At 41.7% G+C, this 24,773-nt stretch overlaps 2 protein-coding genes across 4 annotated transcripts; one reads left to right on the top strand and one right to left on the bottom strand.

Annotated features, from left to right (window-relative positions):
* Positions 1-299: 299 nt before the first annotated feature.
* Positions 300-11,685, bottom strand: isg20l2 (interferon stimulated exonuclease gene 20-like 2). 3 transcript variants are annotated; one of them, XM_028581140.1, is made up of 4 exons: positions 11,611-11,685; positions 6,550-7,349; positions 5,011-5,211; positions 300-1,821 (listed from the first exon to the last, which is right to left on the bottom strand). In XM_028581140.1, exons 2-4 carry the CDS (start codon positions 7,213-7,215, stop codon positions 1,696-1,698), a joined length of 993 nt encoding a protein of 330 aa, XP_028436941.1. In that variant the 5' UTR covers positions 7,216-7,349; positions 11,611-11,685; the 3' UTR covers positions 300-1,695. The 3 variants fall into 3 exon arrangements, with proteins under 3 accessions (XP_028436941.1, XP_028436940.1, XP_028436939.1); XM_028581139.1 differs by lacking the exon at positions 11,611-11,685 and adding an exon at positions 11,416-11,584; XM_028581138.1 differs by lacking the exon at positions 11,611-11,685 and adding an exon at positions 10,648-10,729.
* On the top strand, positions 10,886-24,447 carry mettl25b (methyltransferase like 25B). Its single transcript, XM_028581137.1, has 8 exons — positions 10,886-11,461; positions 15,532-15,650; positions 17,653-17,869; positions 18,429-18,491; positions 20,300-20,437; positions 20,842-21,617; positions 23,406-23,590; positions 23,720-24,447. Exons 1-8 carry the CDS (start codon positions 11,360-11,362, stop codon positions 23,866-23,868), a joined length of 1,749 nt encoding a protein of 582 aa, XP_028436938.1. The 5' UTR covers positions 10,886-11,359; the 3' UTR covers positions 23,869-24,447.
* The last annotated feature ends 326 nt before the right edge of the window (positions 24,448-24,773 follow it).

Genomic DNA, 24,773 nt, shown 5'->3' with positions numbered 1-24,773 from the left:
GTGATATTATGATTGCTAGAAGCAGGGAGGACAATAAACTGTCATTTCCTGCTTTCTCTCTGTCTGGTACTGTGTGATGAGGTCAAATACTTGGGGCACTATATAACTGATGATCTGTCTGACGATAGGGACATTCACAGACAGTACTGTATGATGTATGCACAAGCTAATATGCTGAATCGCAAATTTAGTATGTGTTCATTGTCTGTGAAGACCACACTTTGTATTGTGCTATGGACCGTTTTTTTTGTGCGTGTGCTGAATAAAGAATAAAATAAAGATATTCAAATACCTCAAAATGATTGTGGTAATGATTTATTGAAGATAAGCACCGAGATGAATCTACGGCAGACAACTGAACTCTGTCTGACGTTGCATAGGAAACTGTAGCAACTCTGGAAGTGAGCACGTCCATATTCCAAAACTGCAGACTTACATCAACAGAGTATAAGGTGGGGGGGGGTAGTTCAGGTAAACAAGTGGTCAGCCACCGTGTCAAGTACAAGTCTCATAAAGACAGTGATGAAGAACATCAGGAACCTAGCTAACGCTGAGGACACAGAGGTTAGGATGGGGGGGGTTACCGTGTGTAACTTTAAATTATCGTGAAAATCAGGTGGTTCAAATATTTTTGCTAGGATAATATTCAGTAACTACATCAACATTTACTTTAAAATTAAGGCCTCCTGCTCAAATATACTATATCCTGTGTACTGTATGAGCTTATAAAAGTATATTTTTTGGGGGGGAAATGTACCTTACCAACTACTTTGTTTAACAGTGCCTTTTTTCTAGACATGTATTTGTGCACTTTTTCTATCATTTTTTTTCAAACATTAACATAAAAAAAACCACAGTCACATTTTAAAACATGTCTCAAAGTGATAAAACGTAATAAACATTTCTTATCCGTAAAAGCCACATGCGGGACTAATGACTTCTGCATTTCTAAATAGAATCCTGAACCTCCCTGAAGAAGACCACTGGTTGATCAAAGCAGCATTTTGTACGCATATCTTCACTTAAGGATGATTCAAACTGTAAAAAAAAAAATGTTAAATGACATTTGAGCTCTTTTAGCGGCAATTCGGTCAGACTTGAAATTGTCTCTATCGTCTACGCTCAGATGGCGAGAAGATGAATGTACACCGAAGTGGTGTAAGCATTAATCGGGGGTTGAATGTTGAACTGCAGATCCTATTAAAAACACTTACCTTGTGGAAACTTAAAAAAGACATTATTTTGTGTGTGTGTGTGTGTGTGTGTGTGTGTGTGTGTGTGTAGGGGGAACATTGACAGTGTTTCAATGATGTACTTTCTGTTGCTGGACTGAATACATGACTGCCCCCTAGTGGCAGGAGCACCATTAAACACAATGCAAACCCTGAGGAAGAACTGCTGAAACCAAAGGTTCAAAGCAGAGTGTCTGACCCAGCAGTTATTCTATTCTTCTCCCATGATAATATTACAGGTTGGTGGTTGTTGTTTTTTTAATCCAGCTAGTAAAAGCTTCTCCAGTGTACTGAATAAACAGGTACAGTTTTGGTCTGGTATCTTCATTCGCGTGTCAACGGGCCAACTCCTACTGTCCTCCTACTGTCCTCCAACTCAACTCCTAATGAAAGGTAAAAAAAAACAGCATCCTGCCACACAGAGATGGTGATCCAAACTCTGGTCTACCTCCGCGTTGTCTCCTCACACCTGGCACTGGCTAGCCTGTGGTTTGGATGCCAACTTCCTCTCCCACTCGTCCTTCACCACTTTGTAAAGCTCCATGGTGGCTCTGGCGTCCTCCACAGAAGAGTGGCCCTTCCTCCCAGTCTGAAGACACAAAAGACGACGATGCGGGACATTACTTTGGAGACATTTTTATTTTTAAAAACACTTTGGCTGAAACATTCCCACAGCTCACAGGATTCCTTTAAGCTGCAGTGGTGGATGAGTCATTGACTACTGACTCATACATGATCAAAGTAGATTCCTGCCACTTGTTTAGTACTTTTTTCAGGAAAGAACTTTAAACCTAAGGGCTCCCGCACACTGGCTGGGTGGCGCGAGCGTGTCGGCTGTGTGGCGTGTCCGTTGTTATTTTGGCTCCCATGGTAACAGGTTAGAGCTTGCACACTGCCTGCATGACAAGCATGGCTCGAGCTAAGGCTGAGCAATGTTATCGATTCTGCGATATAAATCGATATTTTTTCCCCCAAGAAAGTATCAATTTTTATGCCGCGAGTATCGATACATAAGTCCCATTCAAATCCCCCGTGTTTACCCCCGTTCACGTTGCAGGAAGAGCGATTTGGTCAGCCAGCCGCTAGTGTCGCTGTAGAGCAGCCAACGTCAACTGGCGGCCCGCCGTCAAAGCTTTTAGTCTGGCCCGCAGAATAATCACGAATTCACAAAATGTAAAGAGGAAAAAATGCGTTCTGTTATTTATCATTTCAAGCGTTTAGAGCAAAAACCCAGCCCCTGTATTTACATCTCTATTCACATGCCGGGATTCTGTGCAGTGATGCCCGAGCTCCACACACACGGCTGAGCCGAGATGTGTGTGCGTTAAAACACACACACATCTCGGCTCAGCTGTGTGTGTGTTTTAAAGGTTAAAACACGCAGCACCTGACTGGGAACGATACAGAGTTACCGACGGCCCCTGGGGCAGATGAACTCACGCTGGTCTCTTTTCTGTAAATAGGCTCCAATTAAACCTTTGTGAGTAGAAAGTCAATACTTATCAATGCACTCACCTGTGTAGACCGGCATAAACATGTAGAAAGCGATATTTCAATCTGCTCAGTCCACCGCGCTGTTTTACGCAAACACAGCTCTACTCTGCAAATAGCAAAGTTTTACAAACAAGCTAAAACAAAAGCTGTCGGTGTTTAGTCTAACTGTTTATCTTAGGTTGCCGGGAATCTGGAAATTTGGACAAATTCTTGTAAACCTCACTGCTGGCTGAACAAACTAAACCCTCCGCTAGAGCGGACAATCTGGAGCTACTTAATATGCACGTGAATGACGCGATCGTTATGTTCGAGTGATGATGATGATGATGGTTGTATTATTTTGCAACAACATCGTTTCATTGCAAATGAGGCATACATGACGAGTGCATAGCCTGCTTATCAGTCCATTCATCATTAAAGCTGGGCTTTTGGCTTTTCCACGTCAACTTTTCGCTTCAGCCTCTTTGACGGTGACATGTTTACCTGACATCAGCCTTTCTTTCTGCAAGTATTTCCCACCAATCAGGATGCTGCATACTACAATAATGTTTCCATAATCACAGACTTGAACCATCACTCCTCAGTGAACTGCCTCCTAGTCTGAGATCTTTTTCTAGTTAAAGAGCCAGTTATCATTATGGAGTTTCCATGTTTTTTATGTTAAAAAATAGTAGCATTAATTCAGTAAGAAAGTGAAAATTTCGCACAAGAATAGGCGTATTAGGTATAAATTCATTTTATTTTCTTTATTTGAAAGTCCGGCCGCCAGAGTGCTTAGAACAATTCTGAAAAAAATGTAGTTGATGATTAGCCTAGAAATCTAGACTCCCCCTAGTGGCAGCAAATTTATTTGGCAGCCAGGGGGGGTCTAGGCACTCTCCGTTGACCAAATTTTGGTCAGGCCAATCACATCGTGTACAGAGTCGGTGGGCGGGGCTTATGGCTGCTGCTGCTGGGAACAGCGGACTTCTGGAAGACTTGAAGTTCAGCTTTTCTTTGATAAAAGAACGAAGAACGGCACAGAAATCATACTTAAAATAGGAAGATGTGTTCGGAGTTTTGCCGACCGGATACGGCAAAAGTTTAATCTATCAACTAGCTCCGCTACCTTCTTCGTTGCTCTGCCTGGTTGTAGCGCTATCCTATTACGTGCATAGGGAATTTGAAAGACAACCGTTTATCCCGCCCCTCGGATCGAGCTCCGTCAATAGTGAGTTCCCAGACCCAACATCTGGATGTGGGTCTGGCTTGTCAGGCTAGTTGATGATCCCTGCTGTAGACTCACTGTCCAGTCAGAGACATATATTGTGTAAGATGTCTCACAAGATGTCAGCAAAATCACTCGGTCCCCTTTAAATCTTTCAGAAAATGATGTAAGTGTATCAAAATATATCGAATTGTATCGTTTGCTGAATATCATGATATATATCGTATCGTGAGCTGAATATCGAGTATCGTATCGTGAGATTAGTGTATCGCTACAGCCCTAGCTCGAGCCGTGCCGAAAACGCGTGGATGCTAAAAATAGAACCAACGCCCATTTTTTCACGCAACACGCAAGCGTGTTGGAAGCGTTTCCAGCGTTTTCCAAATAGAAAAAGAAAAGATGTTTATATGTCATTTTGACACAAATACATTTAATAAATGACATTTTGATTTTTCAAAGTCTCTAGGTTTTGACATAAATGCAGATATATAAATGTAATTTATAAAATAAATATAAATAATAATAATTAGCGATTTTCAAATATTGCACCTTGTTTGTCAATACAGAACGAAATATTCTGTAGCCTATTTTGCCATCAATACTGCCAATGTTGTCTTTGCTGTAATCAAATCAGTATATATTTATGTTTAACATGAAGTATACTACTTCTTGAGTGCAGTCAATTTCCACAACTCTCTCCCCCTATGTCGAACAAGGGTGCTCCAAATCACGTGACTTTTTTTTCTAGTTGAAACTGGACACTTTCAAGTCTACACTTTGAGTTTGTAACAATGGACGATGGCAAGTTAATCAATAGGAAACATCCATGTGTACAGACAAGGCTAGCAGCACACAACACTGCAGGCTTCGGCTAGATCTACACTACTACGTTTTAGTTAAAAAAATATATATATCTTTTGCTATATTAACGCACCGCGTCCACACTACGCAGGCGTTTCTGATCCCTTAAAACGGAAATATCTGGAAAACATTGCTAACCCCCGTTGTGGTTTGAAAACTCCAGGGTAGCTCTGTATGTACGGAAGCTGCTGAAGACCAGCGTAGAGCTCCTCCTACCTGGATGTCTCGGTTGAAGATGGCCTTGGTGAGTCTCTTCAGCGAGGCACACTCTTGCATGGCAAAGCCGGCCTTCTCGTTGAGCAGAGGGATGCGAGACGTGTCTCGGGTCAAGGCGCCGGGGTGAGAGTAACCCAGGACCTTGAAGTCATTGTGGACGGCGTGGCCGATCACCACCTTCCCCATGAGCAGCCTCAGTATCTTCCAACAGAGGGAACACATTCGCTCTCAGGAAATCATCGGGTTTATACACAATAAACTGCACACTAGTTTCACACTAGGGGCACAAAATTAGCACAATTCACCCGAAAAATGCTGATAAAAAATATGCAAGCGGCAACTGCCAAGAAAACCAATGATAATCTATTGAGTGGCTGGTAAAATGTCAACATTCACTAGCCATGTGGCCGCTGGACCAAACAGTTAAAAGTGCTCTAAGCAATGTTGGGTGACGTTAATTCTTGTTGACGTTGGAAGTATTGTCAAACAAGCTCGCCCCTTCCTACTCCTCATCCCGCCCCCTCCCCTCTCCCTTCTGCGCACTAATACACCCATGGCACTAACCCCCACCCCCAAATCCTTCTTGTCGCTTATTTTTAGTGTTGCAGGTTGGCGTTTGTTTTTGATGCCTTTTTCGGAGCCTGGGCTGTCTACAGAGACCGCACTTTTTTTTTTTACAGTGTGTTCAGGGGACAGGCAGCTAGCAGATAGTGAGGAGATGTTTTTTACAGTGTGTTCAGGGGACAGGCAGCTAGCAGATAGTGAGGAGATGTTTTTACAGTGTGTTCAGGGGACAGGCAGCTAGCAGATAGTGAGGAGATGTTTTTTACAGTGTGTTCAGGGGACAGGCAGCTAGCAGATAGTGAGGAGATGTTTTTACAGTGTGTGTTCAGGGGACAGGCAGCTAGCAGATAGTGAGGAGATGTTTTTACAGTGTGTTCAGGGGACAGGCAGCTAGCAGATAGTGAGGAGATGTTTTTACAGTGTGTTCAGGGGACAGGCAGCTAGCAGATAGTGAGGAGATGTTTTTTACAGTGTGTTCAGGGGACAGGCAGCTAGCAGATAGTGAGGAGATGTTTTTTACAGTGTGTTCAGGGGACAGGCAGCTAGCAGATAGTGAGGAGATGTTTGCTGTAGGCGACAAAAAATTTGTAAAAATGTAAAAAAAAACACGTCACATCGCTTAGAGCACCTTTAACTTTGCACCCAGTTTGGCAGACTTGGGTTGGCAAACCGTGTCGGGCAGCGACTTAGGATTCAATCATTGTCGATAATTTCTCTAAATTAATGGATAACTTGTTTGGTCTCTAAAATGTCAGAAAATGGTGAAAAATGTGGATTAGTGTTTCCCAAAAAGCCCATTTTTATATAAAAAATGACTCAAACTGATAAATGGGAAAAAAAGCTCACAAGGGCTACACGTTACGTTACATTTCAATACGTTTCTGCAGTGGGAAAGTGCAAAGAGGCGACAGACGCAACTGAGGAAAAACACATTTGTGTAACCAAACAGAGACCCGGTGGCAACGATTTCCTCACCTCCTTCCTGGCCTCAGCGTACGGTATGGCGTTGACCAGGTCGCTGCGCCGGATGCCGCTCCACCGGGTGCGGTAGTCGGTGACGGGCACGGAGGGGTTGATGAATTTATCGTAAACCACGTCTCCGTCGTAGGACACCAGACTGCAGCGCGCGAGCTGGCTGATGCTCCCCTTTGGTCCCGTGCCCACCATCTCGCAGTCGATGGCGAGGAACTTGGTGGGGTTCCCCGTTGACGTCTGAGCGGCGGCGGGTTTATGGAGGCTTGAGGCTGAGGGGCGATGGGCAGTGGCTGTCTGGTGTGCGGTCCCAGGCTCCTTTGGCTTTTCGTGGCTGCCCGTGCTGTCCACAGAGGCAGCAGAGGAAGGCGGGCTGTGTGCCGACGTCGAAGGCTGGGAGCTAGAGTGGGAAGCACCGGCTGTGCCGCTCGGGCGAGGTAAACTTTTGCCATGCGTGGGAGCGGAGGGATGCTTTGCAGGTGCTCCGTTCTGGCGCGGAGGAGGTGGCTCGTGTCTGAACTGTCCCACTCTGTGGTTGTATTTATTTCGGCCTTGCGGGAAGCCCCTCTGCATCTTTTTACGAAACCAGTTGTTGTTCCTCCTTTGGTTTTCTGTCTGAGGTCCGCTCTGCACAGGCTCATCAGACACGTTGAGCATAATGTCCGACATGGTTGTGGTCGCAGCCCGGCAGAGGACAAAAGTAACGTTTGCTCAAAGCAATGGTTTAGATCGGCTTCACTAGATCTCCTCAACAGGTCTTCGCCCTTTGTAGTCCAGTGTGTATCATGTTAGAATGTATCATCCTGCAAAACAAACACAACACTCATTTATCAATCCTTGTCTCGATTGGCAGGACTTGAATGTATAACGGCTATATAACCTGTGTGTGCACCTACCTGCAAGCTAAAGCAAGAATTTAAGAGCGGCATTTGAACGCACGCATCGAATTTACATAAATGTTGACTTTTGTTTTCTCATCAGTGGTGGTGGAAAGTAACTAAGTACATATACTGTACTAAAGAACAATTGTAAGGTACTTGGGTTTTTACATTTTATGCTACTTTATACATTAACTCCACTACAATTCAGAGGAGAATATTGTACTTTTTACTACACTACATTTATTTATTAGCTTTGGTGGCTTTGCGGATTCAGATTATTAACACAAAATATAATTCAACAAATGAAATAGGATGTTTTATTACAAGATAAGATACCCAGCAGTGTATAAAGTATGGCTGGGCAGCATATGGATATTATATCGATATCGTAATATGAGACTACATAACATCTTTGATTTTAAATATCGTAAGTGTTGTCTTTTCCTGGTTTGTAAGGCTGTTCTAGCTGTTCTATTATTTGCCTTTACCCCCTTAATCATTATATCCACATTACTGATGATTATTGAGTACAAATCTCATTGTGTAAATATTTTGTGAATGCACCAATTTTCAACCCTACAATATCGATATTTGAGGTATTTTATGAAAAAAAAACAGGATATTTGATTTTCTTCAAATCGCCCAGTCCTAATGTATAAAGTAATTAAAATTAGCTCCAGCTTTACCGGCTGCAACGTTAAAGTGATCAACACATGAATACATGATTCATCATAATCCAGTAACGTCATGTTTTATTCTGAAATGGGCCATTCTGCATGATGAGAATTTTACTTTTGGTACTGTGAAAATATTTTAATGCTTATACTTTTGTATTTTTTACATGTGGACAATTTTAATTGTAGGACTTTTACTTGTTGAGTATTTTTGCTTCCGTAAATGACATGAATACCTGTTCCACCGCTGCTTATCTGACCATGGTTTTAAGTGTGAAAGGGGTCAATGAGGGCAACATTTTTTTTTTTTTTTTTACTACAGGTGGACATAAGTTAAAAGTGTGGTTATAACGTTAACGGTTGACCTAATTAATTAGCTTTATTGTGACATGAAACAGTGGCGATTTTTAGCCCCCCTAAATTTCATCTCAGACCACCCTAAAATTTATGATAATTAAAAACAAATTAATATGTTTTCTTATCATAAAAAAAAAATCAATTTTAGTGCTTCAGTGAGAGTTTGCAAACTTGTCTGTTAGAGACAGAGGGCAAACAATTACAGGTTCAAAGAAACAGGTTTAATAGCCTGTGTCGCTGTCGCCAATGCTATGCACCTGGAACCCAGTCAAGGACATTTTTATTTTTTATTTATTTCTTGTTTACACCTCATAATCATTTAATTCGCTTCTGGCAGTCCATAAAGTAGAGGTGTTCCGATACCGATACCAGTATCGGCTGCGATACTGCCTAAAACGCTGGTATCAGTAAGTACTGGAGTTTATGCACCGAGCCGATACCACGTAATAAAGCCCTAAAGAAAATCTACGTTAAAGCAGTTTATTTATGTTCTTTTTCCGTTATAAGTGACTGTCAAACTGGATAGTAAAAGAAATTTCTGTGCCATTCTTTGTTTGTGTATGTTCATGCTTCACAAAGAGTTTAACCTGAGCCATACAGACAACAAAGATAGAAATAATATCACATCCATACAGGGATAGTAGTATACAGGTAGTACACATAATAAAATATATGACTGGTATCGGATCGGTACTCGGTATGGGGCGATACGCAAGTTCAGGTATCAGAATTGGTATCGGGAAGCAAGAAATGGTATCGGGCCATCTCTACCATAAAGGGACTTTCGTATTTTTTTTCATATGTTCAATATTTAACTAAATAATATATACCTATATTCATTGTTATCCAGTGAAATTACTGATTTAGCAAGGGGGGGGGTTAACACTTTTGCAAGACACACTGTATCCGTGTCACATGCTCATGGTGCGTTCATTTTGTCCACCGAAGTCGATTTACGAATCGTTTTCCGGAGTTACGAACCGGAAGTTGCAAAAAGAACGCCCCTGAGGTCGTATATATACGACTCGTCAAGTCGTCTGACCTCAGAGGACCCCGAGTTCACTTTCAAAGATGGCTACGTCGTGCATCACACGTAGTAAAAATTGTGGTTTTCTACAATTTTAAGCACTTTTGTCGTTGTTGTAACCAAATGAAAGAGTCGTACACATAGTGCTGTATACTGCTACCTATAGACATGTCTCTACAGTCTTATTAGGAGTTAAACATAGTGCTGTATACTGCTACCTATAGGCATGTCTCTACAGTCTTATTAGGAGTTAAACATAGTGCTGTATACTGCTACCTATAGACATGTCTCTACAGTCTTATTAGGAGTTAAACATAGTGCTGTATACTGCTACCTATAGGCATGTCTCTACAGTCTTATTAGGAGTTAAACATAGTGCTGTATACTGCTACCTATAGACATGTCTCTACAGTCTTATTAGGAGTTAAACATAGTGCTGTATACTGCTACCTATAGGCATGTCTCTACAGTCTTATTAGGAGTTAAACATAGTGCTGTATACTGCTACCTATAGACATGTCTCTACAGTCTTATTAGGAGTTAAATACCGCCTGATTAGTTATTTTGTAGCTTGTGCAGCTGAGACTGACAGGCTAGAGACGCTCGGTTGCTATATGACAACAATGGCTTGTAGTATTGTGTGACACATGTGACGTCACACTCGAGCTACTAGTCGCGATTACAAGACAAAGGGGACGCACCATCATTAGGGGCTGAGCCCTCCCTAAAGCTCGGATCCTAGAATCGCCCCTGACGTGAAACAACCTACATTTGCTTCATCTTTAACACTCCTGTACAAAGGATTGACAAGCTACTGACACAAAACTATGTATGTACAAAACAATCAAACATGCTGCCAATGTCTTAATTAGCTCGGAAATAAATAAAAAATAAAAATAAAAAAAATATATCTAACGTTGAGTTTCGTTTCTGACATTAGCGAACGCGGATGTTGACGAGCGAACGTTAGCTAGCTCGTTCACGCTAACGCTATCTGAGCTGTTACTATGCTAACTAATTCGGTGGTTAGCGGTTGCTAGATACGACTGTTTCTTAACGGAAAATTCGGCTAAGCGTGTTTGTGAACGTTAGTAGGTTGATATCGATTGATTCCCAATTTGGAAAATCTCTGAAAATAACTTTGTGAAATGTAAAACCAGACCTGCTGCACACTGTGGACCTCAGTCTTTCTTCCTGCTCGCAACAAACTATCAATATCCGGGTCGTGCTGCCTTCGGGGACAGACAGAAATTGTGAAAAACTTAGCTGGTTGTAGACGCTTTAAAAGTTTTAACTCGTTATATTGCGATACTATCTATTATAATGACTTAAAGGATCTGTTTTACCAACATTGGCGGAAATGGGCATCCATACCTGAATTATTAAATTAAACACACAATTTCTGCCATTTACTCGCCGCAGCTTGTCAACAAAAACATATCCCTAAAACAACCACTAAATCAGAGACAGCTTGGAGAACCTTTGGCTTAAGACGATATCGCTACCTTCTTAATTTGTGGTAATTGATTGAATGTCGATTTTACGATTTTCGATTGTAACGTACGGGATCTGACCGGATCCGACCTACCGATACGGAATTTACGTGAAGCACATGAACGCACTCTAGCTGCATGTGAAAGCAACTAGCTGGCTAACTAGCGATAGCTATTGGCTAACTACAATTAAACATTTGAAAAATGAAAAGCACGGGACTATAATTTACGTTACTGTGCGAGTTAGCACGTATTTTAGACACTCTTGCGTGGTTTTAACTGGGAAAATAACTTGGCGTTTACAAGCTAACGTATGTTACCATTAGCTCATCTCCAGTTCTATGTCAGTGAAACTGCTAGCTAGCAGCAAAGTCTTGGGAGATGTTTACATCCAGCCTTTCTACACAACAACAGAGGGACCTGGCGAAAAGACTCACCACTTTCCTGTCTCAGTACAGCCACGTATCCGACTCCTATATCATTGTACGTATCGACGACTGACTTGTTTACAGTTTGCAGCCTTTCCAGGTTAACCCAGCTAGCTAGATATATTAGAGAAGGCAATCACTGCTGTGTTTTGAAACAAAGATGCTTTAAAAAAAAAAAAACATGAGGCTGCTATGGCAACTTACTTTTCCATGACAACACATTGTTATCGTGCACAACGGTACATCATTTCGTACATTTGTAGCTACGTTTAGTGTCCACCATATGCATCTTTGTGAGATGTGGAGCAATGTAACATAGTACATTTACTCAGGTTTTGCACAAAGAGGAGTATTAGGGCTGGGCAATTGGGAGAAAATCAGATATCGCGATATTCTTGACCAAATACCTCAATATCGATATTGTTGGGATATTCTAGGGTTGACAATTGGTGCTTTAACAAAATAAATTCACTCTCAGATTTTAGTTAAATAATGTGAACATAATGTCTAATTGGGGAAAAAGGTAAATAATAGAACAGCTAGAACAGTCTGGTAAGTTAAGAAAGGTACATCACTTTACTGTAATGCAGCTTTTAAACCAGGAAAAGACAACACTTATGTCATATCACGATATCTAGTCTAATATCACGATATCGATATAATATCGATATATTGCCCAGCCCTAATATATATATTGCTAAAAACTGAGCAGGGTTTTTTTGTGGTTCTCACAGGACAGTAACGCCACAAACATATCATGTTCATATAGAATATGATGCATCCCTGCATACCCCTTTATGGGGCAAGTAACCATATTTAGTCACTTCTGCACACACTCAAAATGCCCTCCCCCTGCCTCCATTTGGAGTTCTGGAGTCATGTGGTTTTCTCTCAGCCAATCAGGGGAGATCAAGCTATCTGACAGATATTGACATCATGGCATCTGAACAATCAGCAGTGGCCTGGAGCCAAGGGGGTAAGCTTCGCTTCAGAACGCGAACCTCCGATGGCGCCATTTTGTTGCTACGAAGCGATCACCTCCTGTTAGCATTACACTGACTGACCGCCATTTTTTTTTTACGTCACTTGACTGCGAATAACTTTACATCTGAATTGTTTGAAGACTCTATTTATCCATTGTTTATTTATAAAGAAACACGACAATGTATAAAAGGCTCCATTACCTTGTACCTCACGTTATGGCTCCGTAGAAGACGCTTTTATAAAAATATGCTAACGATTGTGTCATAACCAAGTGACTTACTGTCACACAGTAGAGGAATTACCGTATAGTACAGGAGAAGCTTGCAGGCAGTTTCGACTCACATTATCTGTTTAGGTTTAATTACTAATGTTAACTAGCATGTTAGTTAGCAATAATTAGCCTGTGCTTATGTTATCTCGTTACATATACCTACACTCTCCGTCTCTGTAAGATTGGAAATTATTGAGATTTCTCTTGGCACAGCTACCAGAAGACTTACAACTTTCAGACACGTTGCTCACGTTGTCTGTCAGTCGGAAGCTGCGCAGTAAAGCAAGAGATCACCGGAAAAGTGCTTCTAATAGCCTTCACTGGTCTCCGTCCAGAGCAACGGGGTCTATTGGTCCATTATATATATATGTCAATGCCTGGAGCACCTCAAACACAGCCATCTTGCAGAAATCATAAATATCGCTTTTTTGAACCTGGCTTCTCCCACAGCTATGGTAATAACATCATAACTAAACATGGTAAGTTGATGTAACTCACAAATTATTTGGTTGAATAGTTGTGTTAAAGATTGAGATTGTTGTTATTTGCACAGCATTTCTAAAAATTAGCTTAATGTTGGGCTGAAATCTAAATGCACCATATTTGATCATATGCCCCGTTCACCTAAGACTAGCATGAGTGGCACAAGTGTCCATTTTTAGACATATGTCTATGAATGTATGTTTTTTATTATAGTTAAATGGCATACATAGGTGCTTATTTTTAGCGTGAGGCCTAGTACTGTGTGAATTCATTTTAATTACTCAATATTGGTTTGTGATAAAACACAACTATGAGTAAATATAAGTGGGCTACCAGTAATTATAATTGATTTTTCTGTTTTTATATTTTCTATGTCAATACTCTTTTTTTTTTTTTTTTTTTTTTTTCTTTCCAGTAGATCTAAATTACACTGTTACTGTTTTCCTTTGGCTTAATATTGACTTAAAAGCATATTCCTTTTGCAGCTGTCTGCTCCACTCTTTTATGGGGAGAGGGATACCGTTGTTGTTCCTGTAAACCCTGCCAGTGATGATGATAGCTCAGAGGAAGAAGACAACAATGTGGCAGATCCCGACTTCCTTCCACGCACCCACAACCTGGATATTGATGGCCCTTCTGCCAAAAGGAAGTGCATGGGGCCTGCAGTGGAGGTGCTTGCAGATGAGGACCTGGGTGAAAATGATGACAATCAAGAGCTGGCACCAACAGCAAAAAGGCTCACCAACAAAAGGGAGCCAGAACCCCAGGAACCCTCTAGAAGAAGGTTGATTTGGACAACCCACCCCTGCCTGAATACCAGCACATTCCCCCTGACTTCATGCAAAGCCCATTTGATTATTTCAGCAGGTACTTCAGTCGTAATAAGTAATCTCGCACATAACATATCAAACCAACCCAGATGAACATCAACAGCCCTTTGCCACCACTGAGTTAGAAATTATGAGCCACAAAGTTCATAATTTCATCATCACTGGTGGCAAAGGTGGTGTTGATGTTCATCTGGGTTGCATATAAGTTGGTTTGATATGTTAAGTGCGAGATTACTTCACGACTGAAGTACGTGCTGAAATAATCAAATGGACTTTGGATGAAGTCAGGGGGAATGTGCTGGTATTCAGGCAGGGGTGGGTTGTCCAGGTCAACCTTCTTCTAGAGGGTTCCTGGGGTTCTGGCTCCCTTTTGTTGGTGAGCCTCTTTGCTGTTGGTGCCAGCTCTTGATTGTCATCATTTTCGCCCAGGTGCTCATCTACAAGCACCTCCACTGCAGGCCCCATGCACTTCCTTTTGGCAGAAGGGCCATCAATGTCCAGGTTGTGGGTGCGTGGAAGGAAGTCAGGATCTGCCACATCGTTGTCTTCTTCCTCTGAGCTATCATCATCTCTGGCAGGGTTTACAGGAACAACAACGGTATCCCTCTCCCCATAAAAGCCGAGCAGACAGCTGCAAAAAGTATGTGCTTTTAAGTCAATATTAGGCCAACTCTGATTTTTAGAAATGCTATGCAAATAACAACAATCTAAAATTTTTAACACGACTATTCAACCAAATAATTTGTGAGTTAAATCAACTTACCATGTTTAGTTATGATGTTAACAGTTTTTCTTGTATGACAGTCAATAGGGTTGGGTGTCTGTCAGCCCTAACAGTCAAGCCAGTATCAGTAGCCTACCTACCTACCTAAGACAGAGATGTCTCTAAATAAATTTGCAGGTTGTGTGTGTGTTTTTCACATAATTTTTATAAAAATAAATTCACTCTGGGTAATTTTTGTTCACCCTAGACTAGACGGGCAAGTGCTCATATATGGTAACTTCATTGACCTTGATTTGCAATGCAAACATGAAAAATATTGATAACTTATTTTTTTTTTTAAATGTCCTGTACCATCCCCCATTACCTTTCTGAGGTTACAATTTAGAATTTCCAAATATTTCAATGAGTGCCCTATAAAGGGTTAAATAGGGCGTACCGATACTTCGATCTGGATCGATATATTGATTCGATCCTCAATTATCCAATATTATCAATGCAAAGTGAAAATATCAATACATATAGTCAGCTTTAAGATGCACCTTCATTTTGAAAATTCCCAATTAATATTTTTTCTTTTTATTAAAAAGAGTAGGTTGTTTGTAATCCAGAAACATCAGATAAAATAGGAAAACACTGACAGGGAACATACTTCTTCCACCACTGGATGTTATATGTTTATACTCTTGATTTGAGAACTGCTCTATGGAAAGGATCCTCCAGCTGTCCAGTGTAAAGAAATAATAGTTATTTATCCACAATTAGACAACTGGATTTGTATATCCCATCCCTTTGTAGTTTCTCTAATAACTGTCACTTTGTTATTTCCCCTGCAGGAGTTCTTCACTGAAGATCTCTGGCACACTTTACCCAACTCCTGGCAGCCTGTGCTGCACGACCTGTCGTATCCACAGATCGCAGACCTGTTACTGGATGCTGCACACAGAGACAAGAGGTACTACAGGATTGTAACTAGAGATGGCCCCATACCATTTTTTGCTTCCCGATTTCGACACCTGAACTTGCGCATCGGCCGATACCGAGTACCAATCCGATACCAGTGTGTCATATATTTTGTTATGTTTTAACAGCTGTATATTATTCTCCCTGTATGGATGTGATATGATTTCTATCTTTGTTGTCGGTCTGGCTCAGGTTAAACTCTTTGTGAAACATAACCAAATACAAACAATGAATGCCCCAGAACTTTCTTTTACTATCCAGTTTTACAGTCAGTTATAACGGAAAAAGAACATAAATAAAGTACTTTAATGTAGATTGTCTTTAGGGCTTTATTACGTGGTATCGGCTCGGTGCATAAACTCCAGTACTTCCTGATACCAGCATTTTAGGCAGTATCGCAGCCGATACTGGTATCGGAACATCTCTAATTGTAACCAGACCCTCTAAGACTCTGACACACCAACCCGATGGCCGACCGTCAGCAGAAAAGGCAGTCGGACTGACTGCCTCCCCGAGTTGGTCAAAAAAGTGTCTCGGAACACACCGAAGCGACGGCGACTTGAGTCTACGTTCTGCGCGTGCGCGAGACGTTATGCGTCTCCATAACAGCAGGCGGCGCTAATCTGTATTGTCGCCCAAATACGTCGGAATACGATCTTGTATTTTATGAAAATAGTTGACCGAAACGTGTTTCTGAAAACATTTTAAGCAAGAAATAGGCCGTGGAGTTGCTGAATCTGTCTTCATTTCACATCAACAAAGGTCAGTTTAAAAGACTTTCGTCAGATTTTGAGAGCCATTCGTCCCGCTCATCCCGCTCATCATTTCCGGGTTAGCCCTCCACCAATCAGATTGGTCATTGAGTCCGACTGCCCACTGGCCGATTCAACAAGTCAAGTCAGCTCAAATTAAAGCCGACGGCTCCTTCCGACTGACGACGGCACGGAACACACCGAACAGACTCGAGTCACCGACCTCGCCAGACTATCCGACGGCTGATAATCGATTTGGTGTGTCAGCGCCTTTACAAGTCTTTACTCCAAGGAACATGGGTGAAAAAAGTAAAAGCAAAAAAAAAACACACAACAAAAACACAGAAGAGCAAAGGGTTACTAAATAATACCAATGCTTTACTATAATAATAACTATTTGTATAGCACTTTTAAAAACAATTATTTTTTGACAGTGCTTTGACAGAAGAAACAAAAGGACATACAAATAACAAACAACACATATATACACATCATTAAACGACAAATATATAAATGAAATGAAAAATGGTTCAAATGAAGAGGCGATGGGGTAAAAATACGATACAAAAGACGACAACACATAAAAACAAGTCTATAAAAATGTGTTTTAAAAAGTTATTTAACCTTTGTCTTCCCGTCGACGATGTAACTTTTTATTTTTCTGGTTCAACATTTAAAATGAAAACTTTTTTTAACTGTTTGAGCGTCTTTTTCAAGTTTTTTGTCACTTTTTTCACTAATTTTCCGTGCTTTTTTTGGACATTTTTGTCACTTTTTTCCCACTTTTTTTATTTCATTTTTTTCAAATGCTATGAAATAAAATAAAATTCTGAACTGATCATTTAATCTACTTGTGAAGAGCGTTGTATAGAACCATCCAGAAACCTTTTGAAAATGGGTCAAACAGGAGGGTTAAAAAGAAGTCCCTGATTCAGCAAGCCTTAGGTTGTTTCAAAGCCGAGGTGTTGGCTTTCTGCTCATCATCTTATCAGGTAACAGTAGTTTGTTGAAGTCTGGCAGAAAATTAGGAATATTACTTGTCTAGAGTAGACTTATGAGGGGTCTCAGACTGCAGTTTAAATCCTATTGAGTGAAAAAAATAGAATAAAATAATAATTAGTTCTGAACCAATGATTCTGAAGGCATGTAGATGTGGTCTTCTCTAACAGGCTGATTAGTTTCTGTTGAAGCACTGCCGGCCTCGTGATCAAAATGATGACCGTAGAGCGTTTGTCATTACAGATACCCTTCGGTGTGGCCTCTGTCGCTCTTGGCGTTCCGTGCCACAGCTCACGCTCTGGCGTTTCCCAGAGAGTGCAGGCGGGGGCGAGGCACGGCGGCCGGCTCGGAGAAGCCTGAGGAGTTCCTGCACAACCAAAGTCAGAGCGCCCTGCTGGGACACATATTCAGGAAACACGTCAAACCCAAGAAACAGCACGAGATCCGCAAGCTGGGCTCGGTACAGGGTTTAATATTTGCTACCATGTCCCTGCTTTTTAAAGGACAAATCCGGCACAAAATGAACCTAGGGGTTAATAACACATTCGTGCAACCAGTAACCTAGCTCAAGCACCTAGTTCGTGGTTTGACTGGTCAAGACTATTTTCCCAAGATGGCACACGCCTGTATACGTGAACGGTACTGTCTTTCTAAACTATCTTTTTAATAAACTGTCTGTACACTTACAAAGTTCTCAATGCTTTGGTTAACATGTAGGGATCCTCATTATGCTACAGTGAAAGTGTGGTGGTATTTTGAGCCTTGTTGGTGGTATAGACATAGCGATTTCCTTTTACTTTACGCATGCCCCGACTACTAGCGTTATAAGCTAATTAGCGGTTTGCGCTAAAACTGGTCACATTGGATTAGCATGAAAACATATCACAGAGAACGGCCGACTCTGTACACGTGTTATTAACCCCTAGGTTCATTTTGCGCCAGATTTCTCCTTTAAGTTGACATTTAAAAACATTTTTTCTTTTAAGTGTTTTTAACGTGTTTCTGTTTTTAAATCCCAGCTGGTAAAACAACTTTGTGACCAGACTGACTGCAACAGTGTGGTGGATGTGGGCTCTGGACAGGTATTACTTTATTCCTATTACACCTATTTATATTTGTACATACAGTGCTGAGAGAGATTGTGGTTATGGTAAATAAGCTATAATTAAGGTATGGTTAAGTTTCGAACTGCGAAGATTCATCAATTAATCGATAATTTTTTTTTGTGATAAAAAAAAAAAAAAAGTCTTCTCTAGTATTTTTATAGTTTCTTCTCTCCTCTGTGACAGTAAACTGAATATTTTTGAGTTGTGGACAAAACAAGACATTTGAGGACATCATATTGGGCTTTTTGAAAAACACTGATCCACATTTTTTACCATTTTCTGACATTTTATAGACCAAACAACTAATCGATTAATCGAGAACGTAATCGACAGATTCATCAACAACGAAAATAATTGTTAGTCGCAGCCATAAAACCATGAAAAATGCTCATCACAATTGGGTCATCAGATTGCTTGTTTAGTCCAGCTAACACTTCAAAACAAAAAAAATATATGCAATTTATTGTCAAGTAAAAGCAGCAAATCTTCAAAAGGTGTTAAGCAATTAAAACACTTGGTTAAGTAAGGCTAACAATATGCTATATATATTTTTTTAATTTTCAACAAATTACATGTGTCTCACAAATATAGTGTTTTTAAGTAATTCCTGGTTGTCCTCCACCAGGGAAATTTTGAGTGTCAAAGACTTCATTTCCTGCATTTTGATACACTTTAATGCACCAATTCACAGATGAAATACCTTTATTTAGCCTATGCAAAGAAAACACATGACAATTATGTCAAAAATATAATGGAAAGTATGTTGTTGTATGTCATTGCGCATTTTTAAGTGGGTATATGGAAATCCTGGAGCTTTCTTAGTGGGTATACCGCGTATACCTGCGTATCACGTAGCAGACTGATCTCATGAAGTGGCGTATGCATTATTGGCGTGTTATCAGGAAAGCCAACCTGATCACAGAGGACCCCTCTCACCCCCTCCATCACTCCTTCCTGCTGTTACCATCAGGCAGGGTACCATTGGCCCGAAAAAACATCTACAAGAAATCCTTCGTCCCATCTGCAATAGCCATATTGAATAGCACAAAATGAACACTACAGTCAGCTGATACCTCAATTAACCCCATGTCTTTTTTTTTAAATGTCTGTATGAATGTCTCTTCGTAACTGGAGCCTTGTCAAAGACAATTTTCTGGAACCCTGTGTAACAGACAATAAAGTACTTTCTTATCTTATCAAGACGCATACTCGCTTTTTAGTGTGTTTATCAACGCCGTTTGGCCTCCATTGACTTACATCACCTTGCGATTGCTTGTGAATTTACGCCGTAGCGAGTAGTATGAAAGGGCGAAAATCCGCGTAGGGAGGTTGGTCGGGGTGGTGGACGGGTCAAACACATGACCTTCACCCAGGAGACCGGGGATCGTGTCCCGCGTGTCACGTTTCCCTCGAGTCCCGCGTGTTTCCTTTCCACGTTTGTTGTTTACCTAAACCCAACCCGCGTGTGACGTTTCCTAAACCCAACCGTAGCCTCGCGATAAAACGCCACGTGGCTTTAGAAAGCGGCGTGTTTGTTTACGCTGTGACGTTGCAGACTGCCGTCCGATGTATACAGCGTAGACAAACACGCGGATAGCTCAAAATGCGTACAGATAACACGCCACTTGGCTTTAGGAAAGTGGCGTGTATGTTTACGCGAAGTCATGATGTCATGTTGCACGTAGACTACACTGTTGGTGTGCGTCTTGTGATGGTGTATGTGCACATCACACAAATAACAATAAAATCATCACACATTACATGGAGTTTTTTCCCATCCACAGGGTCATCTGACTCGTTTCCTGTCCTTTGGACTCGGACTGTCTGTGACCGCTATCGAGGCTGATCACACCCTGGTTGCTATGGCGTCCAAGTTTGACGGACAGTTACTGTGGGCCTTGGAGAAGGAAAGGCAGAAAAAGGTTGGTGCTTTGCTGAACTTATTACACACTACCATCGTTTTTGTTGTTTTTTTCCCGACTTTTTAAGCTTTTTCCAAAATTTGTCTCACTTTTTTCAACGTTCTTTTAGCAATTTTTTTTCAAGTACTAGAAAAAAAGTATATTTTTTTTCAAAGAAAGTAGTGAACTGATCATTTATTTTACTTGTAAAAAGCGTCGTATGAAATCATAGACGTTATTTTTTTTTAGACATTTTGGTTGATAGAAACCCAAATTTATGATATAGAAACTTTTAGAAAATGGGTCACATGTGACCCGAGGACAACAGGAAGGTTAAAGGAGAGTTTTTGCATATTTATTTCCCTTTCATCGTTTTCAACGTGGAATCTGTCCCTAAGGTAACAAACATCTGTCTTCCTTTCTAGAACTGCTCCTCTCTGGTCCCGGTGTCGCAGTCCTCTCCCCGCCATGTGGCCGGTTGGGTAAACCCCAGGGCATCATGGGAGGCCTTCATCAAGCAGCTGAGTGTTTCAGATTGTGTCGACGATGGTCTCCCAACTCCGTCAGGACCCAGCAAAAAGAGACTGCGGGGCTGTGAGCTTGAGGGGGCCTCTAACGTGGTCCAGGCGCCGTCATGTTGCGTTTGCACGAACTCGGAAAGTCGCTCGCAGGACTCTGAATCGCCATCGCAACGCCAGTTAAGCAAAAGCGAGTCTGAAGAGGAGCCATCTGCAGAAAAACGCTGCTCGTGTGGACATCCAGACTTTGTCCTCACGGGTCTCCACGCGTGCGGCGACCTCAGCGCCACACTCCTGCGCCACTTTGTCGGCTGCCCGTACGTGCGCGGCATCACCTCGGTGGCGTGTTGCTACATGAAAATCACGACCAAAGAAAACCCCGCCCCTCCGGGAGTGGTCGCAGCTCCGCAGACACCCGGCCGGGAAGCGCTCCCCTCAGAGTTCGGCTACCCGATGAGCTCCTGGGTGGGGGGGCTGCCGGGACACCAGCTGTCCTATAAGGCGAGGGAGGGCGCGTGTCACGCCGCTGAGGACTATACACGGAGGCTTCGGGAGGAAAGCGAGCTGCTGAGGACACACTGTTACCGGGCGACGCTGGAGACCTTCATCAGGGAAACGAGGCCGGATCTACGCAGGGCAGGAATCCAGACCATAAAGAAAGCCCACTTACTACCGTTTACAGAGTGAGTCAACGCTGCAGCCTCCACTGTTTACACTAGTGTACAAGTAGGGCTTGGTATCGAAACCGGGTTCCACCGGGTACGCAACCGGTAGGAATCGGACCGGATTAGAACGCAAATTTCGGTTCCTCATTTTGGTTCCACTTAATGTGTTGACTGAAATATTTTCCCTCTGTCGTTCCGACACGGACGTAAAAATATCCCACTTTCTCTGTAGTCTACCGTCAGCTAGCTACCGTAAATGTAGGCTACTTTTAAAATGCCATATTTTCCCCTCTGGGCTCACCAAACGGACGTAAAAGCATATTAACCATTCACTGCATGTGATTGCTAGTCAACATATTACACTTGCTCTGGTAGTCTATCGTTAGCTTGCTAGCTTTTAGTGCATTTAAAATGCCTAAAGAAAAGCGGTCGAAAGTGTGGCTGTATTTCACAGCCAAGGATTAAGTGACTTAGGTTTACTTATTATATATTTAAGTACTTTAAAACGTTAATATATTGTTCAATTTAAATAATTTTAAATAAAAAAAAAACAACCTTTCTTTGATGTAATTTTTCAGTTTTTCAAGAATCGGTTTAGGAATCGGAATCGTTTTAAAAGTACCGGTTTGGAATCGTAAAAATCCAAACGATACCCAACCCTATGTACAAGTCCAACAGGTTGAATGTTAAAACATAATGTAGAACTGTTCTGTCTAAAAATGCAAAACCCAAACAAATCATAATGATTGTTTTTCTTGTGTAAAGCCCACTTCAGACCAAAGATTCACAAAGAGACACATTTGTTCATCGCAGGAAAAGTCGCAGCAGTCTGAACTGGCAAAAAAAGTACTTCTACTACTAACTAAAACAACTACTACTACTACTACTACTACTATAGTCTTGCATTGCCAGACCTTTGAAGATCTGGCTAGTCCACACAGCATTCCAGGCTGGGAGAAGTGGAATGTCATGGATATGGACTACTACTACTACTACTACTACTACTACTACTACTAATAATAATAATAATAATAATAATAATAATAATAATAATAATAATAATAATAATAATTTATTGTAATCAAACAGGAAGAGTTTGGGACCCCGTGGACTAGACAACTGTTGAACACAGCTAACTGGAAATACAAAGGTTGCAGTAGCAGTAGGTTCACTAAAGTTACTCAGAACAGATACTTTTTTTTCTTCTTTTTTTTTTTTTTTTTTTTTTTTTATAAATGTGCTTTCATTTCAATGGAAATGGGAAAAACTACGCCCTGGAGGATTATAACAGGACTCATTAGGAATAAAGACTCTTACATAAGCCTGGTTCAAATGAGCGCAGCTGTTTTAAATGAAGACCACAATTTGCTCCTCTGTCTACAACCATGTACAACCTGAAAAAATAAAAAAATCCCCTCAGGAAGGCGTTACAGGTTTGTCAGAGCCCGCACATCCTGGTTCCGAGACAGCTTTTTCTCCACAGCCATCACAACTCTAAACATTCAATTACAGAAATAGGACTTCGTCATGCTGAATGATTATCTTGCCTGTTTTGCACAGCATTTGCACTTTTCCAGTACTGTGATCTTTTAAAAAGGAAGTAGAGTGTGTGACCGTATACTACTATGCACTAGAAGCACCTGTCCCATTATGTGTGTATGAGGGTATGGTTTGTGGAAGGGGGTATGGCGTGTGCGTATGAATGTAAACTTCTAGACACCAGAAGAGTAGCACTTAAATTTCATTGTGACAATGTTTTACAATGTTTTACGATGACAGATACATGATTCTGATGTTCCCTCTCAGGTACGCCCGTCTGGGTCTGGCTCGGGTCGGCCTGCCTCCCGGGTTGCCTCTGGCCCCGCAGCGGGTGGAGGCCATGTTGAAGCAGCAGCGCAGGGTGGTGGTGTACTTCAGCCTGGCCCTGCTGCTGGCTCCTGTGGTGGAGACGCTGGTGCTGCTGGACCGGATGATCTACCTGCAGGAGAACGGTGAGCCACTGGGTTCTGTGACACAAACTGTCATCAACTGCTGTTAGTTCGTGGCGTTTCTCGTTCGCTTTTTTTTTTCTTTTCTTTTTTCCCCCCTTCAGTTCTAACCCAAACCTCGTCTCTCTGCAGGCGTGGACAGTCAGCTGGTTCCTCTCTTTGACCCAAACTTTTCTCCAAGAAACTTTGTGCTGGTGGCTCTGAAGGCGCGTGGACAAGGAGGAGGAAAATGGGAAAAGTCAAACGATATTTGTCACTCTTTGGTGAGAAAAGTAACTTAAATTCCACAAGACGAGGCTGCGCTGCGCGCCCCAGAAGCAACTCTCTGCTCCGCAAAAAATGCTGCATGGCGGACAACGAGACAAAACCAGAACCCGGTGCATCTGCGCCCGGTGGAATTTCCGGGTTACACTTCCTTTTTAAAAATTAAATATGACTCAAGATTCTCTTACAAAACAAGAGATCCCAAGTCTTAAGGTCATTTGCTTTTATTCTCCGTTTTAAGAGATATTAAATAATGAACATTAAAGTAACTGTTTTTTTTATTTTGCTGGCCTGTGGACATCCTCTGACAGACATGATCTTCCTGCTGTGGAGCCCCTCAGGTTTTCAGCCTTTCAGCCTGTGACACAGGAACACGCTGGAACTCTAAGGGCCCTATTTTAACTATCTAAGCGCACGGTGTGAAGCGCCTGGTGCAGGTGCGTTTAGGGTGTGTACTAATCCACTTTTGCTAGTTTGACAGCGGGAAAAAGGCTGTGTGCACCAGGCACAGGGTTCAAAAAGGTTGTCCTTAGTGTCTTCATTAATTCATAGGTGTATTTTGGGCGTAACATGCAATAAACCAATCAGAGTGTCATCTCCCATTCACTTTAAAAGTCAGGCGTGTTTGGACCTTGGCGCATTGCTATTATGATGGAGGATTTGCACCGTAAGATTGTTATTTGTGCACGAGCCTAGACGCATTTTACTAATTTGCTGTTGAAGGTGCCCTGCCACACAAAACCGTTTTTCCTTGCATTTTTTGAAATCTGTCAGGTCCATATGTGTTTGTGTGTTATGTTGTGAATGTGAAAATGAACTGCTACCTCCTCTGTCAGCTCTAGCCACTGAACAGAAATAAGCAAAGAAATCAGACCAATTACAAAAGCTGGTCAGTCTGACATCATGTTGCCATGAGTTTGCC

Source organism: Perca flavescens, chromosome 6, assembly GCF_004354835.1.
Source record: "Perca flavescens isolate YP-PL-M2 chromosome 6, PFLA_1.0, whole genome shotgun sequence".
NCBI lineage: Eukaryota > Metazoa > Chordata > Actinopteri > Perciformes > Percidae > Perca > Perca flavescens.
This window is presented reverse-complemented; position numbering and strand designations above follow the sequence as displayed.

Coding starts and splice junctions, on each gene's coding strand:
- mettl25b (XM_028581137.1), top strand. CDS start 11,360: ATGTTTACATCCAGCCTTTCTACACAACAACAGAGGGACCTGGCGAAA. Junction 15,651..17,652: donor GCTGCACACAGAGACAAGAG/GTACTACAGGAT, acceptor TTGTCATTACAG/ATACCCTTCGGTGTGGCCTC. Junction 18,492..20,299: donor TGGATGTGGGCTCTGGACAG/GTATTACTTTAT, acceptor TCCCATCCACAG/GGTCATCTGACTCGTTTCCT.
- isg20l2 (XM_028581140.1), bottom strand. CDS start 7,215: ATGTCGGACATTATGCTCAACGTGTCTGATGAGCCTGTGCAGAGCGGA. Junction 5,212..6,549: donor ACGCTGAGGCCAGGAAGGAG/GTGAGGAAATCG, acceptor CTCTGTTGGAAG/ATACTGAGGCTGCTCATGGG. Junction 1,822..5,010: donor TCTTCAACCGAGACATCCAG/GTAGGAGGAGCT, acceptor TTGTGTCTTCAG/ACTGGGAGGAAGGGCCACTC.